Genomic DNA, 16,294 nt, shown 5'->3' on the forward strand with positions numbered 1-16,294 from the left:
ATTTTGACACGATTTTGTCGTCGCTGACACATTTCCAGCGTTGTGTGAGAATATGAACGTCGGGCACGACGAACGGGCGTCTTTACCCGTTGTAGTGTGACAATCAATATCCGCGACCTTACGGACTGGGACTTCCCACAACACGCAGATGAAAAGTCTAGCATGTGAGAATTGTTTGTATTTTCTCGCCTAGTTTGACAACTTCTGTGTTCCTTGAAGGTGACTAATAATAGGATGCCGAGTGCTCTCTGGTGCACACTGGACATGGCGAAGAGAAAAAGGGATGCTGCTGTCAGGTGCAACAGCGTCACCTCAAGTTCTCTTTGAAAGAGAGACAACCCGTAGGCTACTGTCTTCTTCGTGACACCCAGGAATGAGTCCACATTTGGAGGGGTTTCGGAACACAAGACCACCAGAATGACACAGCGTTTCCTTAGCCATGATTAAGAATGTACTAAATGTTCCCCTCCCCGACAACCTATGAGGTCGAGCAAGGTCGTGAAAGACAGCATAAGATGATTGGTTAGGCCATACTTGCCACACTCCCGGCCAAGACACGGCAAGAATTTATGGCACTATGATTGCCTAATCTGAGTTGATGACAATCGTGAAAGACAAAAAATATTGTGTCGTCTGACCCCGGTTTAAAAGGACCTTTCTGACCCGAACACCATTGACAACACGACTGGGTCAAAACCGAAAACTAACCTTAACTTGCTGAGAATTCTACAGCTAGTTATAGCTATATGTACACACTATATACATATCAAAAGGAAACGAAATATACACACTGTGATATACAGTTCCGTCCTCCCCCTCTAGAAGTCTACCATAGAGATGATAATTATTTTAGGGGAGGGCGCCCTCTAGTGTTGCTATGAGGCTACTCAGATGGATTAGCTGCGACGGTGTTTTTATAGAAACATTTATTCAACATACATTTTCCAGCAAAAAGGCAATATACAGGAATAGTTGTCGTACACTGCTGCTACACGGAGGAATTTTTTAGACTGGAAAAGATCAAATTAAGGTGTGATTTCTGCAGATCATCTTCGCTGCACTTAACAAGACAAAAACCGATGCAATTAGTTAAAAGGAAAAACAAGAGAAAAACAAATAATAAACAGAACAATCTAGATGGAAAGTCAGGAACCCCCAAAAATAAAAACTACACACAAGGAATATGAACACCAGTATCCTTCTGAACCCAACAACATGTCTGTGTGTTTTTAATTTTACATGTTCATATTTTTAAATATACAATTTCAAATGTTGTCTTTACAAAGCCAACTATGAGCTATATGGGGAGCATTCCTTTTGTGCTTGAAAAAAAAAACATAATAAAAGGGCTGAAAGTGTTATTAAAAACAAACCCGCCAAAAAAGTGAAAAAAAAAGTCTAGAAGTTCATACTCGTTCGTCCTCGCATTTTGTTAAAATCTTCCAGACGAAAAAAAACAAAAACAATAGGCAGTCAACAGTTAGAGAAGCCAAAAAACCGAACAGCCTCAAATAGTAGGGGGTGGGGAGTGGGGGTTGGGGGGGGAGTGGGAGGAGGGGGGACTAGCGTCTCCATCAGCAGCAGATCCGGGGTGCTGACGATACATGGTGCCTGTGTAGCCAGACTAGCCGGGGTGTTTAAAGGTGGTGCACACACACACACTCACACTCACGCACACTCACACTCACACTCACGCTCACACACACACAGGGTTGGTTACAGTCCGTGGTTATGGTCGGTTAGAGAAGAGGAGGAGAAAGAGGAGGAGGAGGAAGGGTGGTTGGGTGTGAGTGAGGGGGCTGCTCAGTTGTGGATCTTGATGGCCTTCTCCAGGTACGTGTAGCGGCCTCTCTTTGGAGCTTTGTTGAAGTGGTCCAGCCCTAACCAGGGCCTCGGGTGGGACATGTTACCTGGAGGCAAGGCAAGTTTATTTGTATAGCACATTTCATACAACACAATTCAACAACAATTCAAAGTGCTTTAAATACAGCATAAAAAAAAATACATCAAGAGGAGAATAGTACACAGATTAAAACATTTAAATAATTAGAAAAAGATTAGAATATATATATTATATTATATATTAAAAAATAATAAGTGTTTGGGCCTGTTTGATTTGGAGAGAGGGAGAACCGAGTTGCCAAATGTGCAAAGGTAGCCATGGTACCATCTTAAAGCCATCTAAAGTGCTTTAAGGGGAGCCCTGGTTTGGTAAGGGAGTGTGTAAAAGGGTGTTTTTGGACATATCGTCACTCAACAAAAAGAAGGATCGCACATCTTCCGATCAGGAGGCACGCGACACAAAGGCTGACAAGACGTCATTTCTGTCAGTTGTCAGATGAGGGCAGTGTCGATCGACAAAGCATAAATTAACTTTAACCCTGTATTTTAGTTGTTTTTTTACCAACGACCATCGAACATTCCGAGCACGAGAAAGAGAGGGAACAGGAGGAAAGACTAATGGGAAAGGGAAGGATGGAAAGAGAGAGAGACGTACCTGGCTGTGGCTCGAAGTCTTTCAGGTTGACCTCATACTCGTCCTCAGTGATGTACTGATGCCGGCCCATCATCACGATCGCAAACTTGAACTGGAGGAGAACCAACACACACCAACAGCCATCAGCGACACACACCAACAGCCATCAGCAACACCCACCAGCAATACACACCAACACCCACCACCAACACCCAACCACCAACACCAACACCCACCAACACACACCACCAACACCCATGAGCAACACACAGCAACACCCACCACCATCCATCACCAACACACAGCAACATCCATCACCAACACACAGCAACACACACCACCAACACCCACCACCACCACCACCATCCATCACCAACACACATCAACATCCATCACCAACACACATCAACATCCATCACCAAGACACACCACCATCCATCACCAACACACCCACCACCATCCATCACCAACACACAGCAACACACACCACCAACACCCACCACCACCATCCATCACCAACACACATCAACATCCATCACCAACACCCACCACCATCCATCACCAACACCCACCACCATCCATCACCAACACACATCAACATCCATCACCAACACCCACCACCAACACACCCACCACCATCCATCACCAACACACCCACCACCATCCATCACCAACACCCACCACCATCCATCACCAACACACCCACCACCATCCATCACCAACACCCACCACCATCCATCACCAACACACCCACCACCATCAGCAACTCACAGCAACACCAAAACCCACCAGCAACAAACACCAACACCCATCACCAATAGACAAAATAGCGATACAGTGATTATCGTATCGTGGACTCTTGCGATACGATTATCGTTTCACATGGCAAAATATATTTTTTGGGCCGGCAGCTTAACCAATGGCACGCGAGCAATAAGTGTGCAAGGTTTTTTTCTTCTCATCTCATCCCAACTCATCTCAACTCTCATCCACACGTGTCGTATTCCCATGCAGTCATCTGGAACGATTATATTTCAAAACAAGGCCTCCCTTTAACTCCCCGAGGGCTACGACTATTACCAATTCTATCGCTGGGTTTATTTGCAAGGACCTTCGCCTGTACAGTGTTGTGGAAAACAAAGGTTTCTGTCGAATGCTTCTAACACTTGAACCACGTTATGAAATACCAGTTAACACAGATATCATCATGTCCTTGAGGAATTGTCTAACAATGTATCAATTATCACAGAATTAATGTACTATCGGTATGGAGGGCAAAATATGGTACGGTTATCGATACGTGAGTTACCTTGCGATTCCCACCCCTAATCACCAACACACACCAAAACTCATCACCAACAAACACCAATAGCACACACACACACACACACACACACACACACACACATCAGCCACACACACATCAGCAACACACACCTAGAACAATCACAGACCCACAACAATCACCAACACACAACAACAACAACCGCATACTTCAACCACCATCAACAGCACACACGTACACACCATCAACAGCACACACACCAACTCCCATTAGGACAGCGCCACAGCAATATAGAGACTCGCATACAAGGAGGAGGAGGTCAAATAATAAAAAATAAAAAATAACATCACATATTCACAAATATCTAATACGTGCACCAATAAAAGCGAGAGTCTGTACGGGTGTTTTTATGAGGTGTGAGAGACATTTTCATTTGAGGCGTTTAGCAGACGCCTTATTCCAAAGCGGCTTACAATCAATACATTTGACTAAGCAAGTGAATCATCAATCCACCAGTCGTTACAGGAAGAGTCATCTAGCTCAGGCCCAGGGCCATTGGCAGTCTCTGTGATAGAAGGAAAAACTTTTAAAAATAGATTATTATGAGACGCTGACCTTCTCAAACTCCTTCTCCTGGATGTCTAACATGCTCTGGATCCTCCTCATCACGTCTCGGAAGGGCTCGCCCTGAGACACAGACGAGAAACGAACGAGAAATGAGTGATGCAGACATCGAACACTGTCATTTAAAGAACATGCGTCAAACACATTCTCCCTTCTCTCACACACACACACACACACACACACACACACAGACACAGAGACACAGAGACACAGACACACACACACCTGTCTGATCTTCAGCAGGAAGGGGATTCCGAAGGTCCCGAAGACCTCTATGTGGAAATGTGCGACAGGAATCAGCATCTCGTTGTCTTTGTCCAGATCCACCTGGTCCAGGGGCACCTCCTACAGGGAGGGAGAGGGAGGGTTAGTCTATACTGGTCCAGGGGCACCTCCTACAGGGAGGGAGAGGGAGGGTTAGTCTATACTTAGAGAGACAGATAGTAGCGCTGGCTTTTAGACATGGATAGAAAAGCGGGGGGGGGGGGGGGCAAGGAGGAAAGAGGAAGGGAAAGTGAAAGGAGGGAAAGAGGAAGGGTGAGACAAGAGTATGAGGTGTGTGTGTGTGTGGTGTGAGAGGTGTGTGTGGTGTGAGAGGTGTGTGTGTGGTGTGAGAGAGGTGTGTGTGGTGTGAGAGGTGTGTGTGGTGTGAGAGGTGTGTGTGTGGTGTGAGAGGTGTGTGTGGTGTGAGAGGTGTGTGTGGTGTATGTGGTGTGAGAGGTGTGTGTGGTGTGAGAGAGGTGTGTGTGGTGTGAGAGTTGAGTGTGAGAGAGGTGTGTGTGGTGTGAGAGGTGTGTGTGTGTGTGGTGTGAGAGAGGTGTGTGTGGTGTGAGAGAGGTGTGTGTGTGGTGTGAGAGAGGTGTGTGTGTGGTGTGAGAGAGGTGTGTGTGGTGTGAGAGAGGTGAGTGTGGTGTGAGAGAGGTGTGTGAGAGAGGTGTGTGGTGTGTGAGAGAGGTGTGTGTGTGTGTGAGAGGTGTGTGTGTGGTGTGAGAGGTGTGTGTGGTGTGAGAGGTGTGTGTGGTGTGAGTGGTGTGAGAGGTGTGTGTGTGTGTGAGAGGTGTGTGTGTGGTGTGAGAGGTGTGTGTGTGGTGTGAGAGGTGTGTGTGGTGTGAGTGGTGTGAGAGGTGTGTGTGTGGTGTGAGAGGTGTGTGTGTGGTGTGAGAGGTGTGTGTGTGGTGTGAGAGGTGTGTGTGTGGTGTGAGAGGTGTGTGTGTGGTGTGAGAGGTGTGTGTGTGGTGTGAGAGGTGTGTGTGTGGTGTGAGAGGTGTGTGTGTGGTGTGAGAGGTGTGTGTGTGGTGTGAGAGGTGTGTGTGTGGTGTGAGAGGTGTGTGTGTGTGGTGTGAGAGGTGTGTGTGTGTGGTGTGAGAGGTGTGTGTGTGTGGTGTGAGAGGTGTGTGTGTGTGGTGTGAGAGGTGTGTGTGTGGTGTGAGAGAGGTGTGTGTGTGGTGTGAGAGAGGTGTGTGTGGTGTGAGAGGTGTGTGTGTGGTGTGAGAGGTGTGTGTGTGTGGTGTGAGAGGTGTGTGTGTGAGAGGTGTGTGTGTGTGGTGTGAGAGAGGTGTGTGTGTGGTGTGAGAGGTGTGTGTGTGGTGTGAGAGTTGTGTGTGTGGTGTGAGAGGTGTGTGTGTGTGGTGTGAGAGGTGTGTGTGTGGTGTGAGAGGTGTGTGTGTGTGGTGTGAGAGGTGTGTGTGTGGTGTGAGAGGTGTGTGTGTGGTGTGAGAGGTGTGTGTGTGTGGTGTGAGAGGTGTGTGTGTGTGGTGTGAGAGGTGTGTGTGTGGTGTGAGAGGTGTGTGTGTGTGGTGTGAGAGGTGTGTGTGTGTGGTGTGAGAGGTGTGTGTGTGTGGTGTGAGAGGTGTGTGTGTGTGGTGTGAGAGGTGTGTGTGTGTGGTGTGAGAGGTGTGTGTGTGTGGTGTGAGAGGTGTGTGTGTGTGGTGTGAGAGGTGTGTGTGTGGTGTGAGAGGTGTGTGTGTGTGGTGTGAGAGGTGTGTGTGTGTGGTGTGAGAGGTGTGTGTGTGGTGTGAGAGGTGTGTGTGTGTGGTGTGAGAGGTGTGTGTGTGTGGTGTGAGAGGTGTGTGTGTGTGGTGTGAGAGGTGTGTGTGTGGTGTGAGAGGTGTGTGTGTGGTGTGAGAGGTGTGTGTGTGGTGTGAGAGGTGTGTGTGTGTGGTGTGAGAGGTGTGTGTGTGTGTGGTGTGAGAGGTGTGTGTGTGGTGTGAGAGGTGTGTGTGTGGTGTGAGAGGTGTGTGTGTGGTGTGAGAGGTGTGTGTGTGGTGTGAGAGGTGTGTGTGTGTGGTGTGAGAGGTGTGTGTGTGTGGTGTGAGAGGTGTGTGTGTGTGGTGTGAGAGGTGTGTGTGTGTGGTGTGAGAGGTGTGTGTGTGTGGTGTGAGAGGTGTGTGTGTGGTGTGTGTGTGTGGTGTGAGAGGTGTGTGTGTGGTGTGAGAGGTGTGTGTGTGTGGTGTGAGAGGTGTGTGTGTGTGGTGTGAGAGGTGTGTGTGTGTGGTGTGAGAGGTGTGTGTGTGGTGTGTGTGTGTGGTGTGAGAGGTGTGTGTGTGGTGTGAGAGGTGTGTGTGTGTGGTGTGAGAGGTGTGTGTGTGTGGTGTGAGAGGTGTGTGTGTGGTGTGAGAGGTGTGTGTGTGGTGTGAGAGGTGTGTGTGTGTGGTGTGAGAGGTGTGTGTGTGTGGTGTGAGAGGTGTGTGTGTGTGGTGTGAGAGGTGTGTGTGTGTGGTGTGAGAGGTGTGTGTGTGTGGTGTGAGAGGTGTGTGTGTGTGGTGTGAGAGGTGTGTGTGTGTGGTGTGAGAGGTGTGTGTGTGTGGTGTGAGAGGTGTGTGTGTGTGGTGTGAGAGGTGTGTGTGTGTGGTGTGAGAGGTGTGTGTGTGTGGTGTGAGAGGTGTGTGTGTGTGGTGTGAGAGGTGTGTGTGTGGTGTGAGAGGTGTGTGTGTGTGGTGTGAGAGGTGTGTGTGTGGTGTGAGAGGTGTGTGTGTGTGGTGTGAGAGGTGTGTGTGTGTGGTGTGAGAGGTGTGTGTGTGTGTTACCTCTATTCTGAACGTCCGGCTGGCGGCAGGAGATAAACATTCTAGCAGCTCATCTTCCTGGTGCACTCCGATGATTTTATAGCTTACTATTTCTAACAGCCTGAGAGAGAGAGGGGGATGGAGAGAGAGGGAAGAGAGAGGAGAGAGAAAGAGAGGGGGGGGGAGAGAGGAGAGAGAAAGAGAGGGGGGGGGGAGAGAGGGGGGGGAGAGAGAGGGAAGAGAGAGAGGAGAGGGAAAGAGAGGGGGGGAGAGAGGGAGGGGGATGGAGAGAGAGGGAGAGGAGAGAGAAAGAGAGGGGGGGAGAGAGAGAGAGAGGGGGGGGAGAGAGAGGGAGAGGGAAGAGAGAGAGAGGAGAGAGAGAGGGAGAGGGAAGAGAGAGAGGAGAGAGAAAGAGGGGGGGGGAGAGAGAGGGAGAGGGAAGAGAGAGAGAGGGAGAGGGAAGAGAGAGAGGAGAGAGAAAGAGAGGGGGGGGAGAGAGAGGGAGAGGGAAAGAGGGGGGGGGGGAGAGAGAGGGAGAGGGAAGAGAGAGAGAGAGAGGGGGATGGAGAGAGAGGGAAGAGAGAGAGAGGAGAGAGAAAGAGAGGGGGGGGAGAGAGAGGGAGAGGGAAGAGAGAGAGAGAGAGAGGGGGATGGAGAGAGAGGGAAGAGAGAGAGAGGAGAGAGAAAGAGAGGGGGGGGAGAGAGAGAGAGGAGTGAATCTAATTAGTGTGTGGCATAATCTTTTTTTCTCTTCCACATTAAATATGTTTGAAATGTAAATCTGTATGTAGACAGAAATGCAATTACTTGCCCCTAGTGGCTTTCAAAGTATTCATTCCCTTTTTATTGTTACGGAAAATGTCGCCCTAGAAGTAGTACTGGAAGGCAGCGTTGTCGTATGTTGTATATGCAATGTTTGCAGGAAAAGCACTATACGAATAAAAGTTATAATAATAATAATAATTATTATATATTTGCTATGCTACTGCATGTGTCTAATAAGCCCACAAGGGGCGGGGGATTTCACGTCTCTCAGGGGTTTATGACAAAGATCGTTAGAATTAGAAGATGATCGAGTGGCTCCAAGTCCAGCGGTAGCCAGCTGTCCACCGTGGAAACTAGCAACGTACCCACTGCAGACATCCTCATTATTATTCACACACACACACACACACACACACACACACACACACACACACACTTTTCCTGTGCAGCGATTGAGACCCCAGCCATTACACAGCTGAAGCTACAACCAATAAGGTTCGCAATGAGTAAAGCACAACATGTCCACAGCCCAGAGGAGCAGGCCACCAGGCCTTATTTTCCCACAGAAATGCTCTCTGGCTCCTCCCGTCTCTGTGTTTACCACTAGACACATACACAGGAAAATGATATCTTATCAGGTAAGAGAGACAGACAGACGCATGCGTGGATACATACACAGAGACACACACACACACACACACACACACACACACACACGCCTTACCGGAGCTTCTCTGAGCCTTTGTCGGAGAGCTCCACAGCTTTTTTACATTCGTCCAGCAGGTCGCGCACACAGCCATGCTTGTCTGGGTAGAGTGTGATCTCCTAGGAGGGGAGGAAACATGGTTGGTGGCTCTGTCCCAAACCAAACACCGTCGCCGCACGTAGCCAGTCTCTATACATGGCTCTGACCAGGACTAGGGGCTAGGGGACCGTTTGAGCAAGGGAAGGCTGGTGGGGGTAGAGGTCGGAGGACGGGCTCATTGTAATGCATGGAACGGAATGAAGGACGGTATCAAACCAAAGTGCGATGATACAATGACCGTGTCCTCCGATTACTACCTCCACCAGCCTATCCGACATTTGAGACATAGCTAGCAATGAACACTTAGCATTAGTTTATTGTGCGTGTATATTACCTCCTCTCTAAACTGGCTGTTGAGCAGTGGCGGGCGGTGCATTTCACACCTAGGCCTTCAGTGATGTCCGACACAGTCCTACCTGAATTATTCTACCTCTTAATACCATCATTATGACGCCATGGCTCTAGAAACTAGACAGAAACACAGTATAACCGGGCGTTGCATCACCTTAACATAATCAGACAAGTACAACAGAGTTATATTAATATTTCCGAAGCATTTTTAATCAATAAATCCGCATTTACAATGAAGAGTGTGATCTTTAAGATCGCTTCGCTTGGATACTGTCAAAACTTTTAAATAAAAGGCACTTTTATCGTCAAGAAACGTGACAAAACAATTCAACAAGTCTTGAGTACTTTTACTGCACAGCTGATTCACGTGCGCCACCCACGTAATCTCCACATCTCTTGCAACCTGCAACAGACGCATCAAACATTTATTTTATCAGCCTATATTTGTCGTTTTAATTACCTATATATTAATTCGTTAATATTGAAACCTATATATTAATTCGTTAATATTGAAACGAAAATAAAATGAAATAACGAAATAAAATGACAAAAATATATACAAATAAAATAAAAAATTAAATGCTTTGTACTCACCAAAACAACTTCATTTGAAAACAAAATCCATCCTCCTTTCTTTCCTCAGGAATACTTCAATTACTCTGGTGTAGAGTTTATCTGTACGCTTCAGCTCCATCAATAAGTGCTTTTCAATTGACATGGAAGCTAATGCTGGGGTACCGCTCATAGTTAGCGATCTGAAAGTGCCGGACAAACCCTTTTCCCCGCTGAGAAAGGCTCGCAAGAGTCGGGGTTGGCCGTTCTCTGATAATGTCTATCTTTTCCTGGAAAGTTCTTCTAGAAAATGGCGTTGTTTTAAGATCTGCCATCACATCTGCCTCTTCTCCCCCTTCCGCCATTGTAGCTGATTGCAGACGGTATAAAGATACGCAAATTACCTTGCTACGCATCTCAATAGTGCGTATCCAATCAAAAGACGTGCTGGGTGCTGACATCAGATTGAGCCTTCCAGCAGGCGCCGTTGTTGATTTTGCGCGCATCTACGTAGGTTTACTAGGAACGCCACTGGTTTTCTCGTTCCAACGTTAAGTTACAGGTCGAATTCGCGGCACCGTCTGTTGTGAAGGCGGGCAGATTTGGGAGCCCCCTAGCAACACATTTTGATTGGATAAAAGCTCTAACATAAAGGCCAGCCCTCCAAATCTCAATTGGAGACTGGAAGCAGCGCAACCAAGAGGAAAGCTATGAAATGAAGAGAATAGACTATGGGGAATCATTAATACATATTTGTGGAAAAAATATATTAAATAAAATGTATATTCTGATGATGTTTAGGCCAGCAGAGAAGGCCTTGCTGGCCCTGACGGCACACCACTGCTGTTGAGCCATATGGACTTGAAACTCCTCCTGTTCTCAAAGTCTGTGATCTTCATCTTCAGCTGCAGGTGGGTGGAGAGAAAGAAGCAATGATCAGAAAACACTAAAAAGCCTGAGCACACATTCAGTTTCCCCAACAACCATCCCCACGCAGGGTCCCAACAATTATCCAGACAGACACACACACACACACACACACACACACACACACACACACACACCTGTTGGTAGTAGAGTTTCTTGGGCTGGCGTGGTTTGAAGAACTGCAGCAGGTCTCTGAGAGTGCCTTCATAGTTGTGTCTGAGAGGGTTCCCTGGCCCGTCTCTGTACCTGCCCAGAGAGGACAGGAGAGGGGGAGGAGAGAAGAGAGGGAGGAGAAAGGAGAGAGGGTGGGTTGGACAGAGGAGAGGCAGGGGAGGAGGGTAAAGTAGAGGCGAGAGAGGAAGGGGGAGATAGGAGAGAGGGGGACAGGTTACTCAAGATGTCAACAAGGGCGAGTGTTTCCTACCCCTGGGACTTGAAGAACTGGAGGAGCATGGGGTCTGTGTTCAACCTCTGGGCCACTGTCTTCGCCACCTGACAGAGAAACCACAACAACATTACAGGTACACTCACCTACACTACAGGTACGTTCACAATTAACAATGTACATCGGAATAACAACAACATGCTCTCCGGCCTTTTTAGTTTAGTACGCAATCAGGCCGGTTTGACCTCCTCCTCCTCCTCCTCCTGACCTGGAAGTAGTTCATGCGGTTGGAAAGTGTGACCACGAAGCCGGGGTCGTTGTGGATGGTCTTGTCACAGAAGATGACGTCCACTCTGTGGTACAGGTCTCTGAAGTAGTCCTTGGCTGTGGGCAGCTCACTGCTGTCGTTCTCTGGGTCGTCCCTGGAGAGGAGAGGAGAAGAGGGGGAGGAGAGGAGGAGAAGAGAAGAGGGGGAGGAGAGGAGGAGAAGGAGAGGAGGAGAAGAGAAGAGGAGGAGAAGGAGAGGAGGAGAAGAGAAGAGGGGGAGGAGAGGAGGAGAAGAGAAGAGGGGGAGGAGAGGAGGAGAAGAGAAGAGGGGGAGGAGAGGAGGAGAAGAGGGGGAGGAGAGGAGGAGAAGAGAAGAGGAGGGGGAGGAGAGGAGAAGAGAAGAGAAGAGGGGGAGGAGAGGAGGAGAAGAGAAGAGGGGGAGGAGAGGAGGAGAAGAGGGGGAGGAGAGGAGGAGAAGAGGGGGAGGAGAGGAGGAGAAGAGAAGAGGAGGGGGAGGAGAGGAGAAGAGAAGAGAAGAGGGGGAGGAGAGGAGAGGGGGAGGAGAGGAGGAGAAGAGAAGAGGGGGAGGAGAGGAGGAGAAGAGGGGGAGGAGAGGAGGAGAAGAGGGGGAGGAGAGGAGGAGAAGAGAAGAGGGGGAGGAGAGGAGAAGAGAAGAGGAGGGGGAGGAGAGGAGAAGAGAAGAGAAGAGGGGGAGGAGAGGAGAGGGGGAGGAGAGGAGGAGGAGAGGAGAAGAGGGGGAGGAGAGGAGAGGAGGGGAGGGGAGAGGAGGGGAGGGGAGGGGAGAGGAGGGAGGGAGGAGGGAGGGAGGAATACAGGGGGTTTAGGGTTAGACAAAGTGGCGGCTGGTGATAAAAATGTTGGGTGGGGCACAGGTTATGGGGGCATGCTCCACGGGGAAGAATATCAACTTTAAAATCTGGATTTACAGTCGATTTTAGCATAAGAATATATATATATAACTTATTAAAGGGCAAACTGCAAACACAACAAAAATATAATGCACAACAACTGACAAATCAACTGGAATAGTCTTTGTTAGCAGAGTAGACCTAATGTTAACAGAATGGACTTATACCCTTTGTCTATCTGTGCAGCGGTAAGGTGAATAATTCTAGCAGTACTGTCCAGACAGTTGTCTTGTTTAGCCATTCAACTAGGCATTATTTATTCAATGGAGAAAGACATGGAACTAGGGCTGCAACAACGAATCGATGAAATCGATAAAAATCGATAATGAAATTCGTTGGCGACAAATTCCATTACCGATTCGTCGGGTCTTGTTCCATAACAAACCTACTTCCTGTTGACGCACGCCACGCTGTCTTGCGGAGCCGGCGCGGCGGCTTGATTGATTGATTGAAAACTTTATTAGAAGATTTGCAGAAGTAGGTACATGAAAGTACATATTACATACAAGGTCAACTAAAAGGATAAAAACCCAACACTACATTTAAATCATGGCGGAGGCGGAGAAAACGACTCGACCGAAATCGTCCAAGGTATGGGAGCACTTCACATTAAAAGCTATGTTTGCTGCAACCTATGCAAAACCGATCTTGCATGGCACGGGAGCACAACGGTGATGGGAGAACAACTTAAAAGAAAGCATGTGACAGTGATGGATGAAGATGGCTCAGCCTCAGCAGGGTAAGTTATACGAGTTTAACGTTGGCTGTACCCATGCCATAGGTTGCGTTTTGAAGTGAGGATCATTCGTTTCACTGGCACAGCTGTAGGCCTAAGTTAGTTCTTCTCGTTTATCTAATAGATTCTCCCTCTTAATGACCTATTGTATTTTTAGCTTGCTATTCGCATTCTATGCCTTCAGCACCGGAGTATGCTCATAGTCACTTGTATTAGTAAGGAGATGCACTTGTGAGTTCTGGCGAAGCGTCAGCTAAATGGCTGTAATGTAATGCGATAGCCAGTGAGTGTTTGCTCGCATTCATGAATTCAATATTGCATGACAAGTGTATTTAGCTAGCTGGCTAACGTCAGTGGTAGAGCAGAGGTGATAAGCTAAAGGCTAGCTAGTGGTAGCCTACCAAGCTACCCGTGAGTAAAGGCCCTTGCACACCAATGCGTGCGTTTACCCATGCGTATTTTTGAATCCGTCATCCGAAAAAAACGTTACGCACAGAGACCTTGCACACCGGTCCGTTGCGGAGTCCGTTGCGTTTTTTTACGTTGCGAACTTTCAGGGTCTGTTGACACTCCTACTCTCCTCTCCTCTCCTAACCCTTTCGCAATACGCAACATGGAGTCTTCAAGCAGTGAGGATGATTTTGTGCTCCTCTCACTTCTTGAAAATAGGAAAAGGAAAAGGAAATATTGGATCCACCCCACCCTCAGAACTCGTCGGCAGCAAGGGGAGTTTCACCTGCTAATAAAAGATCTGAGGAATTATCCAGATCGTTTCCAGGTTTACCTCAGGATGTCGGTGGTCCATTTTGATTCGAATGAATGAATGAATATATGAATGAATGAATCTTTTATTTCGAACATGATTTAAAAATAACAAAATAAAAACGAAAAACTAATAATGACCACTATAATAATGACCGTCTAATCTTTCGTAATCAATACATACCATTCCCGATTCCAGTCTGCTCTCCAATACTCTGCCATATTCTGTCTTTATACTCTGAATCTTTGTAATCACGACTCTGTTTTTCATAAAGAGCTTTGTGCTCTGACACAAGTAGGATTAGCTTCTCGGAGGCCATCTCTTTCTCTTATCTAGTCTCACTTTACTTTACCTCAGTGGTGTCTCTCACTGTTTACCTCAGTGTACATTCGTACGGTGGCCAGAGTTGGCCAGAGTTAAAAAAAAACTACTCTCAAAACGCTTTTGACGGATGCGAAAAACACAGAAAATCGAACCTGTTGCGTTTTATTTTTTTGGACGGACCAATATTACGGATTGGTGTGCAAGCGTGGTTGACACAACATGAGTTCTATTTTTTTTTTTTTATGGACGTAAAAAACGCATTGGTGTGCAAGGGCCTTTAGAGTGAGGCACTGACTGTAGCCTAGCCTATTGTATGGAGTGAGAGGACGCATTACATTGTTTTGGAGCATATCTGTTATATAAAAACATTAGTGTCTTGTCTGTAGCCTATATTGCACTTTGGGTTACTGACCTTTACATTAAGCAAAGTTATTACCTAAAACAATGCATGTATTGAGCTAGAGTTCAACTACTTTATTGAAACAATCTACCGCCATAGTCCATGGTCTGTTGTTAAACCTATTTGATGTAGCAAAGCCTTTTTTAAAAGCATTTTTTTTAAAGATTATTTTTTATTAATACTTATTCATTTTGCACATGTATATGTATAGGCCTGGCTGATTTCGAAAACATAAAATAAAATTTGCAAAATAAATCTGTTTTTCATTTTTATCTGATTAATCGAAAAAATAATCGGCAGATTAATCGATTATCCAAATAATCGTTAGTTGCAGCCCTACATGGAACACAATGCAATTGTGATAATAAATGTGTTCTTTGTTACTTCTTTAATTAAATTAAAGTGTACCTTTCTATTATCATACAATATTTCCTTGAACATGTAAACTCTATAATCATACAGTTGTCTTTCTATTAGTTGTCTCTGTCATACTGAACTGTTTGTTATCATCCTGAACTATCTCTGTTGCTCACCTCACCTCAGTTCTGTCTCTATTGCCCTCCTCTCCTGTTGTCTGTCTCTCCGTTGCTCTCCTCTCCTTGTTGTCTGTCTCTCTGTCACTCTCCTCTCCTTGTTGTCTGTCTCTCTGTTGCTCTCCTCTTCTGTTGTCTGTCTCTCTGTTGCTCTCCTCTCCTGTTGTCTGTCTCTCTGTTGCTCTCCTCTCCTGTTGTCTGTCTCTCTGTTGCTCTCCTCTCCTTGTTGTCTGTCTCTCTGTTGCTACATTGGTCGTCGCAGCTGCATTATTTTATTTTTATTTTTTAAACTTAGCACGGCTCTCATCATACTGAGTTCTCACAGCGAAATTAGACAAGGAAGAATAAGAACCATTAATTCGAGGGGGGGTTGGGGAGGACAGGGAATTCCTTACTTCTGGAACACGATGATGTCACCGTCCATGAGCTCGTCCAGAGCTTTGTCCAGAGACACGTCGTAGTCCTGTATCCGCTCCGTTAAATTCGGTTTCACTTCCTGGAACAGGGAGACATGGGAAATGTAGACTCAGCTGTCATGAAGGGTATGAGTAAAGGAGGAGTGTGTCCTCATCTTAGTTAGGGCAGTTAAAGAGAGAGAGTGTGTGTGTGTGTGTGTGTATTCTCACCTCATAGAGGATAAGGCTAGTCTCCTGTTGAAACCCTGCTCTCTCGCACATGACGGGCAACAGGTCTCCTGTTTTGAGAGAAATGAAAGAAAAAAAACATTACACTCGAGACTTTAAACACATTAAAAACAGGGCTAATGTTACTCGACACACGCGCAGACACACACGCACGCACGCACACACACACACTTACGTATTTTACAGGATATAGGTGTGTAGATATGTCCACAATAATTTAAGCTTCTGGTTTTTGGATCGTACATCTTCAAGAACAACATGACGTCGTCTGAAAGCCAGGAGACAGATGGATGTCAGACAGAGGTCAGACATGAATTTACCAACCAAGGATTAACAACCCAATGAAGAAGATCTAAAGCAAGCATTTAACACAAGGTTCCTACACATTTTCTCAAACTGCTCTGGAAATCTGTGCGTGTATGTTGTGGAATTATATGTGCTTCAAGACCGTTGTCAAACAGAAAATAGGCTCACACTGCAGTACACAACGCAGCAACACGGACCTGTGTAAATAATCAGTCTC

The 16,294-nt window shown here is 46.9% G+C and overlaps 1 protein-coding gene across 1 annotated transcript in view; it reads right to left on the minus strand.

Moving 5' to 3' along the window:
* Positions 1 to 1,803: 1,803 nt before the first annotated feature.
* LOC308151570 (ubiquitin carboxyl-terminal hydrolase 7-like) overlaps positions 1,804 to 16,294 on the minus strand; it is a gene marked incomplete at its 3' end in the record, with an annotated part of 28,733 nt that continues 14,242 nt past the window's right edge. The window contains exons 15-27 of the mRNA XM_080524464.1: positions 15,947 to 16,039; positions 15,754 to 15,821; positions 15,523 to 15,623; positions 11,444 to 11,597; positions 11,215 to 11,282; positions 10,928 to 11,030; positions 10,700 to 10,768; positions 8,880 to 8,980; positions 7,412 to 7,511; positions 4,611 to 4,730; positions 4,377 to 4,448; positions 2,498 to 2,588; positions 1,804 to 1,910 (exon numbers count right to left, since the gene is read on the minus strand). Coding sequence (XP_080380590.1) covers positions 1,804 to 1,910; positions 2,498 to 2,588; positions 4,377 to 4,448; positions 4,611 to 4,730; positions 7,412 to 7,511; positions 8,880 to 8,980; positions 10,700 to 10,768; positions 10,928 to 11,030; positions 11,215 to 11,282; positions 11,444 to 11,597; positions 15,523 to 15,623; positions 15,754 to 15,821; positions 15,947 to 16,039 — 1,247 coding nt within the window. The remainder of the gene's footprint in view (positions 1,911 to 2,497; positions 2,589 to 4,376; positions 4,449 to 4,610; positions 4,731 to 7,411; positions 7,512 to 8,879; positions 8,981 to 10,699; positions 10,769 to 10,927; positions 11,031 to 11,214; positions 11,283 to 11,443; positions 11,598 to 15,522; positions 15,624 to 15,753; positions 15,822 to 15,946; positions 16,040 to 16,294) is intronic.

Source organism: Nansenia antarctica (genome assembly GCF_963989245.1).
Source record: "Nansenia antarctica genome assembly, chromosome: 2".
NCBI classification, from domain to species: Eukaryota; Metazoa; Chordata; class Actinopteri; order Argentiniformes; family Microstomatidae; genus Nansenia; species Nansenia antarctica.